The sequence below is a fragment of the Narcine bancroftii genome, chromosome 8 (genome assembly GCF_036971445.1).
Source record: "Narcine bancroftii isolate sNarBan1 chromosome 8, sNarBan1.hap1, whole genome shotgun sequence".
Lineage (NCBI taxonomy): Eukaryota > Metazoa > Chordata > Chondrichthyes > Torpediniformes > Narcinidae > Narcine > Narcine bancroftii.
In genome coordinates this window covers 34,621,964-34,646,009 of record NC_091476.1, presented here as the reverse complement: position 1 = coordinate 34,646,009, position 24,046 = coordinate 34,621,964, and the positions used below count along the sequence as shown (strand labels likewise).

The following is a 24,046-nucleotide window of genomic DNA, read 5'->3' as shown; positions in this document are numbered from 1 at the left end:
CCAAAAGCAGAGGGATTTTGAGCAAGTTACAGAGACTAAAACTTAAGCTCTTTCTTTACACAGAGATTCCGCAATACTGGTGTAAAGAAGACCAGTCATTAAGCCAGCTTTGCTTGTTTACACTGACCCAAACAACACTGGCATAAAGCTGGGCCAGTGTGTCATTTTACACAGCAAGCCAGCATTCCGGGAGCAAAAGAGGCAGGACTTGTAGTGTCAAGTTTGATGTATAACATACACATGTTTCCCATCCTTGTCCCTGCTTGCCGGATCGCCCCTTTTACACAGAAGTTGATTCGATGCTGTGACTATCTCTGCTGACGGCTTAAAGGCAGAACTACAATTATCTCCACCCCCCCTCCCCAAACCCCACCATATTCCATGTCCGTACTTTTTACACAGAAAGTGTGATGCAATAAAGGTGTAATATTCCCGCATTGAAGTGGCTGTGTAAAAGGGGCTTTAAATAGCTGAAGCTGCAACTACCAAAGATGGAGTGAAATAAATTGGCTGTGAACAAGAGGCCACCACTGAAATAACATCAACTTTATGGAAGGTTGTAGGGAGGGAGATCACCATGGGGAGTTGGTTTTATTTTGGAGGTGAGAGGCTGTTAAAATTGTGTATCTGGCAGAATGGCAGACATGGAACAATTCTTGGCCTGCAAGAGCAGATGAAATACCCAAATATTATGTGCTTTTGTGAGTTAGAAAGTTATAATGCAAAGAAATTTGGTTGAATTTAACTTTATAGAAGGGTTATGTAGAAGGTTGCATGGGGAACAGTGAAGTAACTGCATCAAAGGATTGCAAAAAAAGTGATGAATTTTTCAATGCAAGACATGAGTAATATTTCAGTGGCGATACTTGGTTCTGCATTACTAAGGGGTTGCAATTTCATTTCAAATTTCAATTAGAAGCCAATATAAAGTATATGACAGTCTCATATAGTGGAAGAGGAGAATTTATGAAGGAATGGATTTTATGACCGATAGCTATAACAAACGGTCTTTCTGATATAAAGTTGAGAAGATTGCTGTTTTACTCAATACTGGACTATGGGAAAGCAACATAAAGCAATGGGAGAATAAAGTAATGGGAATTTGAGGTTAAATTAGATGAATAAACAGTAAATCCAACAAAAACTGTAACATCAAGAGAGGAAGGGAACTCACAAATGTACATCAACTTAGGAATAAATATTACTGAACACCATTCAGGATTTTAGGTCAGGCAATAACTTGCAAAACTGATTTTTTAGATATATGTTCGAAGTTCATATTTTATTGTCAGAGTATGTTCATGACATCACATAACAATCTCAAGATTCTTCATCCTGTGGACCAGGCAGAATTTACACTTATCGGTAATATAAGAAACTGTATTCGTAGCTTATTGACACATTTTAGAGTCAGACTTTCATGGACTCCACTTTGGACAGGAGTTGTGAAGAAACGTAAACTTTTCAGGTCGTCTTGTTAACATCAACAAGTGAAAGCATCCCTGACACAATATTTAACAAGAAAAGAGATGCGCTTTCATTATTAAAATGCTTACCTTTGACCAGTTGGCTCTTCGCATTGCACCTTCAGGTTTATACTGCTTTTTAGGCTGTAATCCATATGGCAGCGGTGCTGGGGCTTCAAAATGAAACAGTGCACCCCCAAAAGATGGTGGTGGAGGTGGGCCTCCAAATGGTGGAGGAGGTGGTATCCCTGGGCCACCCGGAAGTGGTGGTGGTGGTGGCGGTCCACAGCCTGGAGGTAGGGGTGGAGGTGGTGGAGGGGCAATCCCTCCAGGGAGGGGTGGAGGAGGAGGCGGAGGAGGAGCCACCCCTCCAGGAAGGGGAGGAGGAGGAGGGGGTGGTGGAGGCTGGGGTACAGACGAAGCCACTGGTGCTGCTTGCTGCTGTGAAATAATTCACAAAACATATTAACCATCATAAATGCATTCAAAGGATCATGAATATAGAATGTACATCTAAAGCTGTAATATTAAAGTTCATGCAACCAGTCAAGAAATACATACAGGATGAATAGATATACCAGAGCCACATGCAATCACTCAGTGCTCAGGTGAAAATGCTTATTCTCAACAGACCTTAAACACTGCAGAAAATCACAAGGCAATCTATCAGGATGGATGAATGACAATGTCACGATTTATCCCAATGTTATTTTTAATCCCAATCTTAAAAGAATTCAATAAAAATCCAAGACCGTAACAATGTCCTGAATACAACTGTTGATTCACATTTCCCCACTTCGGCACAACTTATTAGTCCCATCAGACTGATCCTGGCTCTTCCTGAAGTCATGCATCTACATAAAAGCACTGAATGCAATTTCCTATTCCTCATGCCAGAAAGCACAAAAATTTAGCTGGAAGGCCAAAAGAAAAAAAAACATCTATCTGTTTTTAATTCACAATAATACCTTAGTTTCAACCATCTCTGAATTTTCTTTCCAGCTCTATCACCAAAGGCACTGAGAGAGAATGAAAGACCTTCCAATCGATTTCTCAGAACTTCTCATGGTGATCGATGGATTAGGATCCCATTGCCTGCAACCCAGCTCACTGGCTTTCTCAGGTTTGTGGCAGCAAATGCCAGCATTGCATTTGAACCCCCCAAAAAATCAGAAAAGGAGGACAGGATGGGCAGAGAATGGAAATGCACATTTTATGTTCACTGTGCTTTTCTAATTTGTCTCTAATTATTGCTTTTCAATGAGCATCTAATTGAAAGATGAGGAAATTCCCAGATCTGCTTGCTGCTCAGTGCAATGCTTGACCATCTCGCACTGCAACGGGATCATCACATTCCAACCCAAGTACCTTTAGCCAAGGCACAGGATAATCAGCTGGCATTCCAGATCCAAGATCAACGCAGGGCCCTGCTATAAATCCACTTGGGCTTAAAAAAGCAGGACAAGACCAAATTAAAGCCAATTCAACAAAAAATTGACATAGCGGTTAAATACCATATCATCTCCCAATTTCCAGGTTAGCAGTGAGGATGAAGTTTAAATAACAGACTTTCTGTTGTATTACATTATGGACTGTTTCTGATAGTAAACTTGCAATTTCAAATTGTCTCCACTGTTTCAATTCCAAACGGGAATGTGCGCCGAATGCCTTCACAGATGCAATATTATTTCGAGTTAATGATCAATAGCAAACAAAAACAGCTTAGTAGCAATTGCTTTCCAACTGGATCTATCACATCAAAAATGAATGTCACTGGAGAAACTTCAGAGGAGAATAATATTCTTTCTGTAACTCCAGTAAACTCAATGCTATTGTTTTTGCTATCATTCAGTTTGATTATTTTCATTTTTTGAATTCAATTTCAAGGCAATTTAAAAAAAAGATCCACAATGCCTGGTTGTTCTTCAGGCAACTGCATTCAAAATTAAAACTCAAGGCTGTAGAAAGTTAACACACTATTTAACATTTTCACATTGCTGACTTGATGTTAAAAATGATAGTTAATCTGTCTTCCTGCTGATTCTTTACTCTATTTGCATGTTTTATTTAAACCAAATCACCTCTCATCAAGCACAAAAGGGAAGGTTTTAGTTAAAAACAACTGAATAAATAGTGAAGGGCTTATTTATTAATGTTTAAAGAACTTCACTGGAGCACCAAACTTAGAAATGTTGTTTAAGTTAGTTCAAGTTCAATGTATTAAAACCCATGCCCAGACATTGACAGATTGCACTCACGGTTAAAAATGGTGCATGCCCATCTTGCCCCACATGAGCACAAGAGCACAAGAATGCTCCAAACTTGAGGAAGGACATACTAGCTATAGAGGGTGTGCAGCGCAGATTTACAAGGTTAGTTCCAGGGATGGCAGGGTTGTCATATCCAGCAAGGCTAAGAAAACTGGACTTGTATCCGATGGAGTTTAGAAGGATGAGGGGGGACATGATTGAGGTATATAAAATCATCAGGGGGATAGACAAGGTGAAGTCTGATTACTTGTTCCCAATGATGGGGGAGACGAGGACTAGAGGGCATAGTTTAAGAATACATGGTAGGCCCTTTAGGACGGAGATGAGAAAGCATTTTTTTACCCAGAGAAGTGTGAATCTGTGGAATGCTCTGCCACAGAGGGTGGTAGAGGCGGATTCGCTGACTATGTTCAAAAGAGAGTTAGATAAGACTCTTGTGGGTAACGGAGTTAAGGGTTATGGGGATAAGGCTGGAAAGGGGTACTGATGGTAATGATCAGCCATGATCTAAAATGGCGGTGCTGGCCCGACGGGCCAAATGGCCTACTCCAGCTCCTATTGTCTATTGTCTATTGTCTAAGAGAGAGAAGCTGGAGGAACTCAGCAGGTCAGGCAACATCCATGTTGAGAAATGGTCAGCCATGTTTCAAGTCGGGACTCTTATAGGTTATTAAAAAATTATGGGAAGAGGTTTGGTTTGGGTAGGCTTGTGAGATAGCACATTAACAAAATCCACAAACAAGCAAATGCTGGAACTTCAAAGCCATTGACTGAATCAATTAAAATAGACTTTCAACCAAATAACATTAGAATTTCATTAATACCAGTATACATGTGAATTATTATTTATTTACAGATTCCATATACTCCTTTATTACATACAAATCCCAACAGATCCATCCAGATATCAAAATATTGAAAGAGTACAGAGAATATTTACTAGAATGTCGCCGAGTCTTCAGGAGTTGAGTTATAGGGAAAGATTAAACAGGTTAGTACTTTATTCCTTGGAGCAAAGAAGAATGGGAGGGGTGGGAATTTGATAGATTTTTACAAGATTATGAGAGGTACAGACAGAGTAGATGCAAGTAGGCTTTTTCCACTTCGATTGGAAGAGATAAATATGAGGAGCCATAATTTTAAGATGTAAGGGGAAATATTCATGGGGAACATTAGAGGAAAATTTTTCACTCAGAGAGTGGTGGAAGTGTGGAATGAGCTGCCATCTGAAGTGGTGAATGATGGCTCAATCTTAAGTTTGAAAAATAAATTGGATAAATACATGGATGGGAGAGGCCTGGAGGGTTATGGAATGGGAGCAGATCAATGGGTCTAGCGGAATAGTTGTCAACACAGATTTGGGCTGAATGACCTATTTTCTGTTCTATGGTTCTATATTTAAAGCAAATTAAAAGCTATGGAGAAAATAAATTGTGGTTCACTATCCTCATTGAGTGAAGCAGTTATTTGTTCATCATTATATCGATAACAACCAAAAAATATTTTGGTCGCAGTTCAGAAAATAAATTTCTCTAAAGTATAGTTGTCAAAAAGTTAATGAGGCTACCCAGAAAATTTTTGGCAAACCAACAATTTTTTTTTGTTTTCTCTCTCAGCCCCATTATTTTCACATCTCCTCTTGCTTGAATCAGAATCATTCAAACTCAATGCACGAAAGTCAGCCAATCAGCCCTTTGACAATTGAGGCTGATCCGGCTTTATTGCACTGAAGTTTATTGTCCCTTGACATTCTTTTCTTATCAAGTTCGAGTCTAGTCTTAAAAGCTCGATTTCAATTTCTCATAAACTTGTGGAAAAAAAAAAGTTTGCTTTCATTCCCAAACAGCGTGGCTTTAATTTTACGATTACATTTCATTTTTGGTTGTTCACTTGAAAAACAGTTACCCATCAAATCCATTTAACTCTTAAAACACCTCTGCCTTTGAAGCACATGAGAGTAAAAGCCAAGTTTATTGAAAATAGATGAAGGAAGTGAAGAGAATTTTCAGGTCAAGAAGCTTCTGAGAAAATGGAAAGAATTAATATTTCAGTATGATTAATTTTCAAATCATGTCTCCAGTTCTGACCGTAAATCAATGATGTATACTACATACGGGGTATACCCCACTTTACAAAATTAGAGCGTTCCGATGAAATTTTTTTGTAAACCGAAATGGCGTAAAGAAAAGTAAAGGCTATTTTCGTAAAAGTGAAAATCCATTCAAATCCTTATATGAAAGTGAACATGGTTTTCTTCGTAAAAGCAAATTTCCGTTATTCAAGAAGTCGTACAGTGGGGTATACCTGTAGACCTTCCTTTCTCTTCAGATACTGCCTGAGCTGTTGTGAATTTTCAGCAAGCTGCATCTTTATTTCATATTTCAAGCTTCTGACCCAAGTCTCTAATAATTTAATCCCTTCAGAAATTTATAATACGATTCCTTCATGGCTGATAGAAGTTCCAGAGGAGCGATGGCCGAAGTTACATGAAGTATTCCATGTGAGGTGCAAGCATATCTCTTTTCCAAAGAGGCCTAACCTCTCTCCTTTCTTTGCTGGTTTCCTTAAAGGTCCAACTTCCATTACCCTTCAGGATTGATACTTGTCAGCAAAAAAAAGTCTTTTTAACAATTGTAAATTAGAACTTCCAAGTTTCTACTCTACTATATTCCCAAGTCTCTTCCATATTCCTTCATTTGTTCTCAGTTAATAAATGCCTAATAAATAGCAATTAAGCTCAATTTTTTTCCATTTAACAATTTTTATAAGCAAAAAGCATCTTATTAATTCCCATTGTACTTTAAAACTCCTCAATCTTACCATTGCTGAAGCTTCCCGAATATCAAGCAGTTGTATTTCAAAATTTAGAATCTGTGTCAATTTAATGAACTGTGGTTGGACTTTGCATCCACAATATTTCAAGATGGTTCTCTGAATGAAATATAATCAGCATTCTGCACAATTCCTTACATTCATGGGCCCTGCACTTCAACTCCTGTAGTGGCCTTCAACAGGGATTTTATCTGATTTTATCTGCACCTGACCATTGGAGTCAAGTGACTCAGGCAGTTGGAGTTGAAAAGCCAGATTAGCAGAAGCTCATTGGGCAATAGAGATCAAGTGACACAGGGTGGTATTAATTCACTTCAACTCAACAGTCTAGAGAGTTGGTACTATTGACTGGAGTTCCACATAGAGCAGTCAGTAGAAACTTTACAACTAATTAGTTCTGTTTTCAACACTCCTTTATTCAATCATAACTCAAAATATTTTTCTCCCAATTGGGCCCAACTGCATGTGTCTTCATTCAGATCTTATTTATACATAATGCCATAATGTTCATAATTTATAAGAGCATCATAATCCATGGTCTTATCTTCATATATATGAACTTTATTTTTTAAATTTATTCTGCTTCCAAGTATTACTCTTCTCTACTTCCTCCGCAAACTTCTGAGGCAGTAGAGACGCTCTTATGCTTTCTTCACAATGACATTAGTGTGTTGGGTCTAGGAAAGTTCCTCCAGATTGTGACTCCCTTTAAATTTGCTCAACCTCTCCACCTCTGATCCCCCAATGATCTCCGGATTGTACACCTCTGGTTTTCTCTTCATAAAGTCTACAATCAGCTCCTTGATCTTGTTGATGCTGATTAAAAGATTGTAGTTAGTGCACCATTCAGCCATGTTTTCAATCTCCCTCCCTCATTGCTCATTTTTATACAGACGTCTACTATTATCAGCAAATTTATAAATGGTGTTGTCATACCAAGCAACGCAGTTGCAGGGAGCTCCACTCACAGGTACAAAACCCTGTGGTACTCAAGTGTGGCTGGAGGTTGTGGAGGAGATGTTCTAGCCAATCTGTACTGATTGGGGTCTGGAGGTAAGATAATTCAGGATCCAACAACATGATTAGTTCTTTGCCATGGTCAGACATCTTGATCGATAAATGGTTTGCAACTCAGGCCACTATTTATCTCTATTTTTTGCACATTTGCTGCAATCATTCTTTTAAAAAATCCCTTTGGCATTTCATTCAGAAGCACATTTAGGTTAATTACACATGACCTTCTTTCAAAACACATTCCAAATCCCTGGTCTTTTTTTGTTGCCTGAACACTTCTGGTATTTATGAGGATATGGTACATCATCCCATTTTTTTAAGTGTGACATTTAAGGCTTCATTTAAATGTTGTCCCTATTTTAATATAATGCTGATATAACTTCTCTCTCCGACACAAGAGCCTAAATCTTGTTGACATTCAAAAGACGACTATTGAATAACCTCAGCTGGATCCAGCTTTTTCCAGATATAGTTCAATTTACTATACATATTGCCGTTTTCCTTTGCATGTCCATGATGTACTACCCTTCATTAAGTGTCACTGGTCTAAGGTCCTCTACCATGAAGATGTGGCAAACTGTTTATAAGCAGCTGAGAAGCAGGGTTGGCAGTTGGCTCTTTGTAATGTACCAAACCAAACCATAATCCTAGATTTCTCTGGTCAAGGTAAACATCCTCCCTGATCCTTAGAAATGTTATATTTCAATTAGATCAATACTTATTATATTTCTCAATAGAAAATATAAACATGTCTCATCACAGAGCAATCCACTCATCTCTTTATCTATTTATGTTCATTGTGTATATTCCTAGTTCAACTATCTTTGTTAAGAGCAAAAAAACCTGAATGCCAATGTAAACTCAAATTCTATTTCTATTTTATTCATTCTTTTCCACAACCTTGCAGCAAAAACCAATATGGTATTTATTTTCCTATTTACCTTCATGATGACTTGTGTTGAAGATCACATGTAAATGCCAATATTTCTCTATCTAATTTGAAAAACATTCCATTCTCCTTCCAGAGAGGAAGAACTTTTTTCTTGTTGTACACCTTCATATAATTTCACAAACCAGCTTAGCCAACTTGAGAAAATTACTCTTCTCCAAATCTAGGCCATTTCTTTGCAGTGCAAATCTAGAAATTTGGGTTTATTCTATTTAATACCCTCATTTTGAACTCAGTCACTTGAAATCAATTTTATTAAAAAATGTTACTTTTAGGATCACAAGTTTTCTTTACAGAAAACTGATCTAATACACAATTCTAAAAATGCTGATCTTTTGTACATTCTTTAACCTAATGATATCGATAATGATATCTTGATTGCAATCCATTAATTTCACATCCAAAATATATTTTTCCCACTGTATGAATGATTAAAGTATTATGATAAACATGATTGTTGTTAATGAACCCACAATTAGTTGATGCATAACTGACACCAAAACCTCTTCACGATCATTTCAGCTTTTCATCGTCTTTCCTGTCCTTCCTTAACACCACACATAAATATGATTAAAAAAATTTAAATTCACTCTCACTATAATTAACCATCAATTTACAAAAATATGTTTTCAGATCACATTCCTTGATGCATGCACAGATGTGTTTCGCATCATGGAAATTCACACAATGGACTGTTATCTCAAATTCAAACTTTCACCCTCCACTTTCCCATGTAGTGGGAAGGAGAGGGGTCATCTGTATAGGGTTACACTCACAGGTTTCATGAGGAAAGACTAAGGGAGGCCCATTCGCCAACATGAATATTGCATGGACTGGTTGATTGTAGGTGGCCTGTCTGTGCAATGTATTATGTACAAGTCCAGGGAAAGGATCAGTGGCCTTAATGATCTTCCTTTTGCTGATAGATCCAAATCCTTGTTACTGTTCTCAATCAATCACACACAGTGCTTTTGCCATTGACACAGTTTTGCTCTTTTTTTCACTAAGAATCATGTGATCTTAGTATCCATCAAGAAAAAACTGTAGTTTGTCCAAATGCTTCAGGATTTTTATGCACATCTATTAATTTGGTTTGACCACATAATGTTGTATATTCATCAATTAAATTCACAGATATTTTCCACACAGTAAATTTACCATCTCACTTCATGTGGAATACAGATCATAATCAATCCAACATAAAGTGAATAGAATAAAATGGAGTACATTAAAAATCCATTGAAACAGGAAAGTCTACAGTTGCTGTGTACAATAAAACTCAGCAATCACATAGCAACAATTGGAAGTATATAGTAACCAATGTTTCAGGCTTGACCCCCCTCAGCAAGTTATGAGCATAAAGCAGGGGTGTGCATGAATTAAAAAGGTGGGGACAGCCTGGGAGTGAGGAGTACAGGCTCACAGGTAAGACACATAGGTGGATATGGATGGGAGGGCACAAGAGGAAAAAAAGCTGAGAATGGATAGGGAGGAAGGGGAGATGGGAAGGGAGAGGTTTAATTGAAACTGGAGGTCTATTTTAAAATCCAAATTTGATGATAATTCACCATTTATTCCTCAGACTTCTAATCACAAAGCTATAATAAACAAAATATCTTTTGCAGTACCTTTGCTTCCAGCTGAAGGATTTTTGCTTCAAGTTCTTTTATCTTTTCATCTTTCTTCTGATTTTCAGCCTGAGATTCTTGTCGAGCTGAAAATTCTTCATCAAACTGAAACAAATACATCAATGAAGCTTTATGGATATATGGTTTAATCAATGTGTACATTGCACACAAGAGCACTGCTTGATAAGAATGAACTAATAATTTATTACACAAGAGTAATGTCCCTATTTTATGAATAACTGGAATCTTTCTTAAGATATACTGTTGCTCAAACTTAGTCCCATTTTTTTTTTTAAATCAGACTTGTCCATGTTGATTTTCAAAACTCTCCAATAACACCATCAAATTACAACTGGATGCTTGCAAAACATGAATCTTAATTTCAAGTGAATCAAATACATCACAATTCAGAAAATAAGTATGGTAAATAGCAACATCTGCCTTCTTTGCAATTTCAGGAAAGTGATTTGATGAGGAGAATGGCTGCCAACAAAGCTTTGAAGTGGTTATCAGTTCGACTTTGCAAATAACAGACAAGCTCAGGTCATAAGAACACTTTAAATTCCACTCAAAAGATACCAAATCACCTACTGAATTGTACTGCAAACAAGGTGAAAATGCTTACTTCTAAGTGCACCAAATCATACAATCAGACATTTGAGAGTAGAAAAAGCACAAACAAGTTTTACAGAAATTTAAAAATTGAACACAAAAAGGTGGCCTATTGCCATGCAGCATGTCTAATTTTTTTTTTAATTAAAATTTAAATAAAAATCAAAAGCAACATTTTTATTTCATTTGTCAAATTGCAATATGCCACACTTTCTCACATCAGCTTATTTTACATCATAGAGTTAAAATTGTTTGAAGTGCCACTCCCACATTTATTTATCCATGGTGTCAATCCATTTGCCTGCATTTGGCCCCAAACCATCTCAACCTTTCCTGCCAATGTAGCATCTAAATGCTTTTTGAACACAGTAATTGTATTCATCTCCACCACTTCCTTTGATGGCTGACACCATATCAATATCACTGTGAGGGGGAAAAGGTGTCCCTCAGGTCCCTTTTAAATCGTTTCAGATTCAGATCAGGTGAGTTTCAGATTCCCTGAATCTGAGGAAAAAGATGATGGCTATGTATCTTAACGTTGTCACTCACGTGTTTATTCAATCGTAAAAGTCACCCCTCAGCTTCCTCTGCTTCACTGAGATGACCTTTAGTCAATCCAGTGCCTCCTCATTGCTCAACATTTTGGCGTGGTTTCAATGCTGGCCTACAGACTGAGTTACAGTGGTGTTCGGCCATAAAGAGTCGGGCATACAAGGAGTTTGGTAGGGAGCTGAGTACTCAGCCTTGTAGAGCACTTGTGTTCAGGATTATTGCAGGGGAGGTGTTGTCACCAATCCTCACTGATTACGGTCTACAAGGCAGGAAGTTTTGAATCCAGTTGCAGAGGGGGTTGCTGAGGCCAAACTCTTGGGAGTTTGGGAATGAATTTATTTTGGACTACAATGTTAAAGTCAATGACAAATAGTCATCCAGACATGAGTGTAGGGCCTGTGAGATGGCATCTGCCATGGACCTGTTGTGGCAATAGGTGAGTTGGGAGTGGGTCAAAGGTGGCTGAAAGGCTGGAAGTAATGAGAGTTATGAACAGCTTCTCAAAGGCCTTCATAACGTTAGATGTCAGAGCAATCATCGTGATGTAATACAAATGAGGTACTGATCACAGCATTCTATATTAATGCTTCCTTTCCTGCACTAAATGTTTTTTTTTGCTTCGATTATCAGTTTCATAAAATTTGCGTTCAACTGTTTTCTTGCAGACTTGCCTTTTTGGAAAATTCTAAGGCCTTCTTTTCACTTTCGTCGACTTTTTCTTTGTTTACACATTGATCTGTTAAGGCATATTAATTGATTAGGAATCAAAAGCACAATGAGAAAATGCATTTCAGATTAACCTCTAATGCACTGAACAAATTTCTTGAGGCAGGCAACATTTGGCTCAACTTCAAAAATAAAACCATCAGACAACCTGAAAAAAACTAAAATGTCTGGTTTCAAGAGGCATACCAAGAATACCAAGTTTTGACAAAACCAGACAAATGGTTCCAAAAATATATAAATGCTCAAATCGATGGTAACATCTGCCATTCAACAATGTGAATAAACTGAAGAAATTCTCTACTATAAAGTTGTGTACATCTACATAGAGATAATCAAGCTCAATTTAAATTACTATAGTTTCACAAATCTATTCATATTTGCATAAATTTATTCTAAAAATCTTAATTTTTTTGCTATTATTTCATAATATGTTCAAACAAGTTCACCATGGCTACACTGAGATTTGAAAATCGTACTTTATCTATGATAACTAAGATTCTCAACCTTATTACCAAAAATCAAGCTGGACTGAAATAGGAATTCTGTTGCATCAAACAGTCAGCTGCTAAAAGCAAAGATATGACGAGCAAATCACAAGCAATTTGGATAAAAGTTACATTAACAATTATGATTAAGTGTACAGCTGTGTAAAAATTATGAAGATGCTTGCTTCATATGTTGTTTTGATACTACACAAACAGAAACAAACCAACCATCATGGAGATCTAATTAATTTGTGATACTAGTCTATTTTGTAGGACATGTAATGATTAAATTAGATAATTCCTTTGAAGTTGTAAAGTTGTTTCAGTGCCAAATAAAATATATTATTTTATAACAGGATGAAGAACAGCTGGGAAGTCACTGTGGAGATGCAATGATATGGAAAAGATCTGAAGAACAATCAAGTCTTTATGCTAGGTCTTGACCTGAAACATTGACAATTCTCATCGCCACGCTCCCTCACCACTGATGCTGTTTGACCCACTGAGTTCAGCAGCATATTATGCTCCTTATTCTAGTAACAGCAGTCTCTTGTGTCCACAAGCAACTATTAACCCTGCTTAACTGTTTTAACTGAAAATTCAGACATACCTACAAGATGACTAAAATCCACAGCTAATCGTTTACGATATTCAAAGTCAGGATCCACTCCATTTCGATGTAACACTATCTGTGCAATGCATTCTTCAATTATCTTGTAATACTGGGGTCTGGAAAATAATTTTTTTAACAATACCAGTGAGAAATGGATGGTGCAAACACCATTACAGATATATCTGCAAATGATCACACTGATTTAATGAGCTGATGATAACGGGTTCAACATACCATGTCTTATTTGCTTGTGACCCTTTTATAATAAAAGCTCCACAATACTGTTTGGTATAATAAAGGTGAAGGGCTAAGTAGAAAAAGATCATTCTTATCATTTGAAAAAAATAATTTAACTCAAAGACTGTTATGAAATACAATATTAGAGTGAAAAATGCAAGTCTATCTACATTATTAAAAGTGTAACAGAAAGCAACTTATAATTTTCTAGAATTATGATACATTAATAATTGACAAGGGATGAAACCCAGATGAATACAAGACAAATCTGCTGGTTATTTTTGTTCGAAAATCCTACTAAAGATAGTAGATGGAAAATAAAATCAACAGTGTTTGATGCTCTGGACAAAGAAAAGAATACCATTGGCATGCTGCATTCAATCAAACTGCTCAATGCTAAAAGCCCAATTCACGTGACAGAAAACACTTCATTCATCGATTGACTATATATACATTTCAAACCTTTTAGAAGATTTCAAAAAGGGTTTCACAATTTTGTGAATAAATTAAGATTTAATAAAAATAGTAAAATAAAATATCCTGGCAATTCAGAATAGTTAATCGTGTCCTTCACAAGGCATTAGTCAGGGAACAAATAACTTGTGCTCCTTTTGGCAACACAGTTAGAATAGCGATTTGCACAATGCTGTTACAGTGGCAGCGGCCCGGCTTCGAATCTGGTGCTGTCTGTAAAGAATTTATACTTTCTCTCTGTGTGGGTTTCTTCTGGGTGCTCCAGTTTCCTCCCACCCTTCAAAACATAGGGGAGTTTGTTAGTATGTGGGCAGCACGGACTCAAAGGGCCTGTTACCATGATGAATGTCTAAATAAGATAAATAAATATTACTCACTTTATGAAAGTTTAGACATTGCACAAATTCAGGATTTCATCTCATACATATATTTAATAGCTTTTTTTAAAAAAGTGCTCAAAGAGGAAAAAAAAAATTTTTTAAACCATTCATTTTACAGAATTTCAACTACCTTCACAATAGAAGTGATCAGTTGATTGCACTTTTGGGCCAGATGGGTTCAAGGGTCTTCCCTGGAGGCTCAACCAGAAAGCTGGGTCTGACCCTCCAGTAAAGGAGGGAGTTTTACATTGATGTGCCATCTTTCAGAAAGATGACCAAGTGAGATATTCCCAATAGGTGAGTCAATATTTAGCCTTCAAATAATATTTCTAAAACAATTTATCTTGATATTATCACAAGGCTTCATGTGGCAGCTTGTTATGCACAGCTTGCCTCTTGTTCCCCTACATGACCACAGGGATCACACTTCAAAAGTTTTTTTTTGGGCCAGAGAAATTTTTAAATAAAATGGAAGTACTTTAATAAATACGTGGGTTAATGCTTCCAATAACAAAATGGGAGGAATAAAATTTGATTTCTCAACTTAATTTCACTATAGACTTTCTACAATTTGCAATTTAATGAAACAACAATTTTTCAGTACCTTTTCTAATTCTTTACAAGTAAATCATGGATTCAATCTTTTCTTCTTTGGCTTGGCTTCGCGGACGAAGATTTATGGAGGGGGTAAAAAGTCCACGTCAGCTGCAGGCTTGTTTGTGGCTGACAAGTCCGATGCGGGACAGGCAGACACGATTGCAGCGGTTGCAGGGGAAAATTGGTGGGTTGGGGTTGGGTGTTGGGTTTTTCCTCCTTTGCCTTTTGTCAGTGAGGTAGGCTCTGCGGTCTTCTTCAAAGGAGGTTGCTGCCCGCCAAACTGTGAGGCGCCAAGATGCACGGTTTGAGGCGATATCAGCCCACTGGCGGTGGTCAATGTGGCAGGCACCAAGAGATTTCTTTAGGCAGTCCTTGTACCTTTTCTTTGTTGCACCTCTGTCACGGTGGCCAGTGGAGAGCTCGCCATATAACACGATCTTGGGAAGGCGATGGTCCTCCATTCTGGAGACGTGACCCATCCAGCGCAGCTGGATCTTCAGCAGCGTGGACTCGATGCTGTCGACCTCTGCCATCTCGAGTACTTCGACGTTAGGGATGAAAGCGCTCCAATGGATATTGAGGATGGAGCGGAGACAACGCTGGTGGAAGCGTTCTAGGAGCCGTAGGTGGTGCCGGTAGAGGACCCATGATTCGGAGCCGAACAGGAGTGTGGGTATGACAACGGCTCTGTATACGCTTATCTTTGTGAGGTTACAGTTATTTAAACTATGTAATCAATCAGCATCCCCTGCACTATTCATAATTTGCCATTCATAAATTCATATCTCATCAATTTGCTTGTATCACTTCTGGACTCATACTTGCTGAAAGCTTCTTTGCTTGACACCTGATTCACATTCAAAATTACAAAGTACTTGTGACCTCTCACCTGATATAATAATCATTCCGGATGAGCAGTAGATGTTGGAGAATCGAAAGAAAATAATTTTCTGCAGAAGTGTCCTTCACCATATTGGATAGCAGATGATAGACTTCATTAATGTCAGTGAAAATTAAGTTAAGAATTAAAACAATGCTACATTTGTTTATCACGGAGCATCATTTATCATTATTGGAATGGTACAGTAAAAACCTGGGTATCCAGCACCTACAAGGAGTTTTCTGGTTGATTGAGACTTTCTCTTACAATGCTTAACTAATACACGTGCATGAAGTATAAAGAGTTTAAAAGACAAAACTACTTTCTGTATTTACACTGAATATACTTCACTTACATGAAAATATAAACCTTAACATTTTTACTTCAATTTCTACTGCATTCTTTGAAATCATTCAACCTTCGCTACATCTAAGTTCCTCCCCCTCCAGAGAGCTGCCCAAAAGATGAATAACAATATAATTACACCCCCTCCCAAAGTTTACTAGATAAAGTCTTACTAATATACTTAATAATATACTAATAAACATAGTAAATTATAAAGCAAAAGGCTCATTGCTTACTGTTGTCAGTTTGGCTGTGGGTGATGACGGTGTCCCGGAGGCCAGAGGTGCGCACGCTTGGTATCTTGCAGTGTGACTTGGGGTGGGTGCATGTGTGGGGGTTGCGCGTGATTGGAGCAGTTAGTTACCCTGCATTGACGGCGGAATAGTGATGAGTAAGGCTCAAATATTTTCTGTTGACTGTTACCAAGGAGATTGAACGTCATGTTACGAAAGAGACTGGTCGTTAGACACTAGACATTGACTGTTACTGTTACCAAGTTTAAGAACTTTACTACGGATATTAGGAGTCCTTTTGTGTTCATTAATAAACCGATTTAAAACTCATCTGGACTTTCTCGTGAATTCCTTGAACGAGTCAAAGAAAAGAGCCCATTTAGGCTCCGAGTGGCTTTTTTATGGATAGTACTCGCTGCACTTAGTAAACAGAAACTATTGAACAGGATTGAATTGGACATTGTTGGAACATCCCTCTCTGGTTTTGAGCAATACTGAAAACAATATGGCGGACGTGTTGGAAATTCCAAGCGCAGGCCGCTGACAGCAACCCTCCTCCATAGGTCTGAGCATCGGCCACAGAGAGGTCCAGAGCTTCTAATCCTAGAGCAGAACGTCCAATGAACACACTGGCAGAGTCACTTGTCGAGAATCACAGTGATACCATTGACTCCGCCTTGGTGGAAACTCACTCGTTGACATCAGCGCATCACAGCCACTAAAAGTGGGAGAATTACTTTTGTGGATTGCTTCTGTGTATTTATTTAGTTTGAACACAGCTTGGAGGTGCTGCCGCTTGTCCATTGGGGTCTGTTGATTTTGTGCTCATGTTGTGCGTGCTTGGTGCTCGAGCTCGGGGGACAGTTGGATGGAGACGCATAAAATAGCCCACTGCTGTTGATTCTGCTGCTGAGGTGCGATTAAAACCACTGCAGAAGGCATCGACTGAGTTGAAAGTCAGCAACTTGGAAATGGCTGAAGATGTGTCACAAAATGATGGTGAAGAGGACGTGCAATTCAAACTGGAGAAAAATATTCAGGCCACATCCACAACCAGGTGACAGTGGGTCAAATGTTGGAAGCAGAAGAAGAAAAGGAAGTTCTCCTCCATCAAAGTTCCAGAGTCTCCAATACAGCATCTGCACGTTTAAAGGCTCAGGCTGGAGTGGCTGCCCTTGTTGCGCGACAAAGTGGCTTCAGGATAAACAGGCCTTGGAAGAGCAGGAGCAGCAGCTAAAGAGGGAGAAGGAGTAGCTGGAGCTTGGATGCAAATATTGCTGCTAATATGGCCAAGGTGAGGTTACCAGGAGCCTCAAAAGTGTTCAAAGTCACTTATGGGACATGACTGATAGGACAGCGTCATATTTTGAGAAAGGACAACAGGAAAAGAACCCAATTAATGCTAAGGCAGATCCTTTTGTGCCAGTTACAAGACATGCACACGCATGGACAAATCCGCCCAAAGCTCAAAGTTACCAATCCAGACGTACTAATAACAACCACTGCAGACAGAGCCGTAGCTCAAAGCCAATCTTTCACCACAGCTCCCTTGTCACTCCAGTCAATCATCAGAAATCCTGGTGAACAAGGACATTTGACATCTCCAGCTACATGATCTGCTACGAGCAACAGTGAACAGAGTAATATAGTCAAAGCCATAGAAAGGCAAAATGAAATCACTGCATTATTGGTCCAGCTGCAGTGTCTCTCTTCCATGCCCAAGAAGGAGATTCAAGTTTTAGATGGTGACCAACTTCAGTACCAAGCGCTCATTAAATCCTTTGAACATAGTATTGAAACCAAGGGATTGTCTCTATTATGTGGAACAGTACACAAAAGGGCAGCTAAGGGAACTCACAAGGAGTTGCCTACATTTGGCCTCAGACAGAGGCTAAGTGTATACCACAGGAACATTTTGGCAATGAGCATAAAATTGCTACAGCTTATATAGAAAAGGCTTTTTCATGGTCATCAATAAAACCGAATGAAACAAAGGCTCTTCAGGCATATGCCTTCTTTCTTCGAGGGTGTTGCAATGCCATGGGAGGTATCAACTACATACATGAGCTTAACATGCCTAATATGCTGGTCATTATAAGGAAGTTGCCCGACTATCTGAGGGATACTCGAAGAACTGTGGCCTTTATGTTCCAAATCAAAGAGCTACCTTTAAGGATTTAGTGGATTTTGTTGAATGGCAAGTGCAGATTACAACAGATCCAATATTTGGAGATATCAAAGATGCTCCAACAGGGAGCAGAGATCTGGGGAGGTCCAAGTCACAGCCTCATCGAAGAATAAAAGGAAGTATCTTTGCCACCATTACAACAGATGCAGAAAATGATGGAGGAACTTGGGAAAAGGAGAGTTTGCCTGCTCTGAAGAGCTGTTTGTTCGGTGGAGGTGGACATGCTTTAGAGATGTGTCCACAATTGGAAAAGAGGGCACATAGTGAGAGAATTGCTTTCCTAAAAGAAAATTGAGTATATTTTGGCTGTCCGTGTAAAGGCCACGTCAGGAAATCTGCAGGAATTGACAAAGCTGCAACATATGCAGTTTAAAGCATCCCAGAATACTGCATATTCACCAAAGAAAGAAGGAAATGGAAAAGGAGCAAGCAGAAAGAATGGAAGCAGCTGAAAACTGTGCTGTAACTTCTGGTAAGTGGTCTTACTGGGGCTAGGTGAAAATAACTGCAAACTGTCAATAGTGCCTGCACAAGTCAAGGCCAGGAAGGGGAATGCAATAATGCATACTTATTCATTTCTTGACCCAGGTATCACTGCATCATTTTGCTAATGAAAAAGCTTAATCTTCAGGGAAGAAGATCAAGTATTCTACTGAGAACTATGGATCGAAGAAAGGTCATTGAAACCAGCATTGCTTCAGGCCTAGAGGTTGCTGGACTGGATAGCAGCAATTTTTGTGATCTCCCAAGCAAATGCACTCAGAAGACTATGCCTGTGCACGAAGGCAACAATCCCACATCGAAATGATATCAATCTGTGGAATGTTCATCAACCTGAAATTGGCTCTGAGATAGAGTTTCTGATTGGCTCAGATGTACCAAAGTCTCTGGGACCACCAGATGTAATGCAGAGTGTGTGAGATGGATTTACACAATCAAAATCATGCTTGGTTGGACGATTGATGGACGAGGAGGAAAAAAATCACAATCCTCAGGAGCAGGAGCGACAGGTGTCAACAGGATATCAGTTGTGAAAGTTGATGAGCTGCAGGTACAGCAGTTCAGGATGCCAGTTTTGCATCTGACCAGTCCTGAGCCTGCTTAGCTTCTGAGATTAGACAATCTCAGGTGTATTCAGGCTATTAGGATCTACTGTTCCTGCTGAAGGTTCTATTGTTGAGGTTTTAAAATACAGCCAGAAAGACATGAATGCTCCAATGCGAGCTGTAAAACAAAAGGTTTCTGTCCAGGAAGGTACAACTTTGGAATGAAAATAGAAGCAGGAGAAATGCCTTGCACAGAATGCAGAGATGAAACAAAATTGTCGATGAATATGCTAAAATCAGTTTTCAAATGATGGAGGCCTATGACAAAAAAAGTAAACCAGCAAGTCTTAAAGGAGATTAATTTAACTGAAGCATTGTTTTCTGAGTTGTTCAAAAGATTTGAGAAACAAAAAGTGCAAGAATGGATGTGTTGTATTCGGGATCCTTATAAGCTGGAAAACTTTAAGGTTGGCAAATGCTTCAAACACATCAACTTTGGAATGGTGACATCTGCTCAATTGGTCAGAAAATGAGCAAACATAAGATCCAATTCACATTGTTCACACAGTTGCACTGAGGCTGTACCTTATTAATTCCCATTATAAGAGCAGAAAAATTACCGTTTAAAGAAGGAGCAAGAGATGTTCTCAAGGGTGTTTTCCTCTCTTGGTACAAAGCACACAGATGCCTTATTCAGGATATTCAGATTGCAGAAGGAAAAGGATATTCAATTTCTTTTCAATACAATTGAGGACAGTGACAACATCATAGATAAATGGATGCTTTCCCTAATCCAGTTTTTCAAAGCAGAAATGGAAGCATTCAGACTCTACACTGTGATGTCCAGACTAGTCAAATTTGCTCACAACTGGTATGTGCAAATGAATAGTAGAAAATTTAAGGGTGAAAATAGTACCGAGTTGTGAAAGGGCTTTGGAAACTTTGTTTGCTGTTTTATTTGACGTGTCACCTGATGGCACCCTTTACATCATTTATCACTGAACTCATGTACAAGAAGATAAGTCACTTGGTCGATCCATTATCTGGAGAAAATAAGGATACACAAAGCATTTACTATCTCATGCTCTCACAAGTAAGGGAATCTGTTATTGATAAACGTACTGAGGTAGCAGTCACCGAAATGCATTCAATTATTGAGCTTGGAAGATTGACACAAGACGGAAAGACACTTCCTATTAAGTACCCTTTGAAAGAAGTTGTGGTTATTCACCAGGATTAAGAAGTACTGAAAGAAATCAAATCACTGGAAAAATATATTCTGGAAGAACTAAATATTAGTCAACTGATATTATCCACAAAGACAAGTATGGAATTTGGATCAGGGCATTACCAGATCACATAGTATTGGGAAAGCACCTGAAGGGAGCATTTAAGTCTATTACTTCAGCTATCAAGGGTCTTCAGTTTCCAGTTGGAGACTGTCCAAAAGGTAAGCACCATAGTTGTGGAGGAACATAAACTTCAGGAGGAAGATCTACATCTTATGTATATATTTGATGGAAATACAAGTGAAAATGCTCAGTATGAAGCTCATTCTGATGTCCAAGCTTTGGTTCTTTTAGATGTCACACCTGACCAATCAATGTTAGATGAAGGAGTTGCACAAGAGGTGATGAAGTTGATGCAAATGCTTGAAAAAAAAAAGGCCAATCTTGTGTACTCAAATGAGATAATGATTTATTATAGTTCCCAACCAACAGGAGAATATTTGGATCATGTTATTAAGAAACATACTGATTTTATCTTGAGAACAGTAGAAGCCTCTCTGAAGCCCTATCCCGCACTGTCTGTTTGTATGTTCTCCCTGGATCTGGGTGGGTTTTCTCCAGGGGCTCTGGTTTGCTCCCACAGTTCAAAACGAACCGGGGGTATAGATTAATGGGGTGTAAATTGGCTGGCATGGACTCATAGGCCAAAATGGCCTGTTATCGTGCTATATGTTTAAATTAATTCAAATTTAAGTGCAAGATTGTGTTATACTACAAGAAAATCCAAAGGAACGTCATGTTCAGATCAAGACCAAATCCAGATTTCTGGACAGACCATCAACAAAGTCTTCCTTCTACAGGAGAAAGGGGAACTTTGACAAGCCCAAAACTGACTTTATTTTGTTGTTTTTTGGACCTTGTCCCTTGCCCACTACACAGACTTTATTGGTCCAGAGTGGTGGTAAAGATCACTCTTTTCAAGGCTATGTACTGGTAACCCCTGGGCTATGAAGAATGAAGAAAGAAGATCTACAATACTGGAATTTACTGTATTTCATTGTTATTTATAATAGTGCAACTATTATTTGAGACATAATAATTAGGGGCCGGTAAAAGCTAAGGCTTGTTGCTTACCATTGTAAGTTTGGCTGCAGATATTGGCGGCATGCCGGGGACTGGACTTGGGGTTGGCACATACGTGGGGGTTTGGTGGGCTTGGAAAGTCGTCAGCCTGCATTGTGTGTAATGGTGAGATAGATGATGGATGAGTGGGGGTCAGATATTTTCTGTTGACTGTTACCAAGGAGATTGATCATTACACATTACCTTACCTAAGAGACTGGTTATTAGACATTGACCATTACCAAATTTAAGAACGTTACCACGAATGTTACAGGTCTTTTTGTGTTAATTAATAAACCGTTTTAAAACTCATCTGGACTTCATCGTTAATTCCTCAAACGAGTCAAAGAGCCCACTTAGTGTCCAAGCGGATTTTTTATGGATAGTAGTCACTGCACTTACTAAGCAGGAATAAGGAGAGAGAGTCACCTCGACAGCAAGCAGCATCAACCAGCTCTTCATTCTGGGTGACACCATTTTATTCAAACTTTATTCAGCAACTGCTACGAGCAAAGTACAACCAAAGCATTCCACTGACTGAATATTTACTCCCATCTTCACCAAATGTTTATGTGTTACTTCTGAGAAGATTTACTTCTACGTTTTAAACTTTAACTTTGTATTTATTTAAATATATATATATATATATATTTGTTTGCTGGTTGCTTGAGGTTGCCAGTTGCTTGAATTCCAGATAACAGGGGTCATTTAACAAAGCACAGCATTTTATATTCAAAAATGGAAAAGCCGATGCCATTTGAATATTTCACCCGAATTCTCTTCAGCTTAGCATTAAATCATATCCTTCATGCCCCACAATTACCTACTTTCAATAACATCCCTCAATTCAACTCATTGGGTTCTGTAAACCTCATCTATGTTTTTTTTAGTTCTGTACTTGACCTTGCAATGCAAACATGGTCAATCAACCACATGCAGACCTGAACAGTCAAAATTTTCCTTCCAGCTTGCATTCAATTGAACTGCTCAGTGTTTTAAGTCCAATTCAGATGTGACAGAAAATACTTCAGTCATTGATTGACTAGGTATATTTCAAACTTTCAAAAGATATTAAAAAAAAGTTTTGGAAAAAAAAGATGGAAAAGTCCCATTCTTATCCTTGCTACTACTCTTGCACTACTCTAAATTAAACATTTTCACCCTTTTCTTCTAATTTCTTCAAAATCGTCCTAATTTCAGAAGTCATTAACTCTTCCAGCCTTCCATATCTCTGTGGAGCTCCAGTTCTGGCCTCTTCAACAATCCAAGTCTGAAATCTTTTACTGATGGCCCTCCATGCTTTCGGCTGGCCAGGTAGCCAGATTTGGAATATTATTTTTAAACTTCATGGTGTTTTTAGCTCTCTTAACTCCTCCTAAATATTCTATTTTTTTTTACCATTCGTAATTCATGCCAATTTAAATGTTATTACTCCTAACAGCCAACTTGCAAAGTTTTACTCGACTTACAGTGAGAATAAAGCACTGAAACAATCTTCATGAAGACAAATTATTTCATTTAATTAGGTTATACCGACTGAGCTTACTCTTTTTTTTAAAACAGAAAACTAATTGTAATTGAATAACAAGATTGTTGGAAATATTCACAATAGGAAAAAGACTGGAATGAAAAGGCCATAGGAGCAGATGCCTTGAAATTCATCCCTCATTGATAACATAAAATCTGTTGCCATCTTCTGCTCCACTTCCAAGGTTCAATTTAATGGAAACTTTATTTTGGTGGATAAGACGACAGTGAAAGCATCCAAAAAAAACACCTAAAAAAACCGGTTGTCCTATTCTTTTGGCTTGACTTCGCGGACGAAGATTTATGGAGGGGGTAAAAAGTCCACGTCAGCTGCAGTCTCGTTTGTGGCTGACAAGTCCGATGCGGGACAGGCAGACACGATTGCAGCGGTTGCAGGGGAAAATTGGTTGGTTGGGGTTGGGTGTTGGGTTTTTCCTCCTTAGCCTTTTGTCAGTGAGGTGGGCTCTGCGGTCTTCTTCAAAGGAGGTTGCTGCCCGCCAAACTGTGAGGCGCCAAGATGCACGGTTTGAGGCGTTATCAGCCCACTGGCGGTGGTCAATGTGGCAGGCACCAAGAGATTTCTTTAGGCAGTCCTTGTACCTTTTCTTTGGTGCACCTCTGTCACGGTGGCCAGTGGAGAG

General features: G+C 38.6%; 1 protein-coding gene and 1 pseudogene across 12 annotated transcripts in view; one reads left to right on the top strand and one right to left on the bottom strand.

Annotated features, from left to right (window-relative positions):
* Positions 1-24,046, bottom strand: part of diaph2 (diaphanous-related formin 2) — a 569,879-nt gene that overhangs the window by 357,791 nt on the left and 188,042 nt on the right. For 11 of the 12 annotated variants that reach the window (XR_011343050.1, XR_011343047.1, XR_011343049.1 and 8 more), the window contains 5 exons: positions 15,725-15,841; positions 13,145-13,263; positions 11,995-12,059; positions 10,160-10,264; positions 1,557-1,907 (listed from right to left, as the gene is read on the bottom strand). Coding sequence is in view for 3 of the 12 variants with exons in the window: in XM_069893430.1 (XP_069749531.1) it covers positions 1,557-1,907; positions 10,160-10,264; positions 11,995-12,059; positions 13,145-13,263; positions 15,725-15,841 (757 nt within the window). In the remaining 9 variants the exon portion in view is untranslated. The remainder of the gene's footprint in view (positions 1-1,556; positions 1,908-10,159; positions 10,265-11,994; positions 12,060-13,144; positions 13,264-15,724; positions 15,842-24,046) is intronic. The other variant, XR_011343048.1, reaches the window with a different exon arrangement.
* Positions 18,896-21,427, top strand: LOC138741629 (isoleucine--tRNA ligase, cytoplasmic pseudogene; annotated as a pseudogene).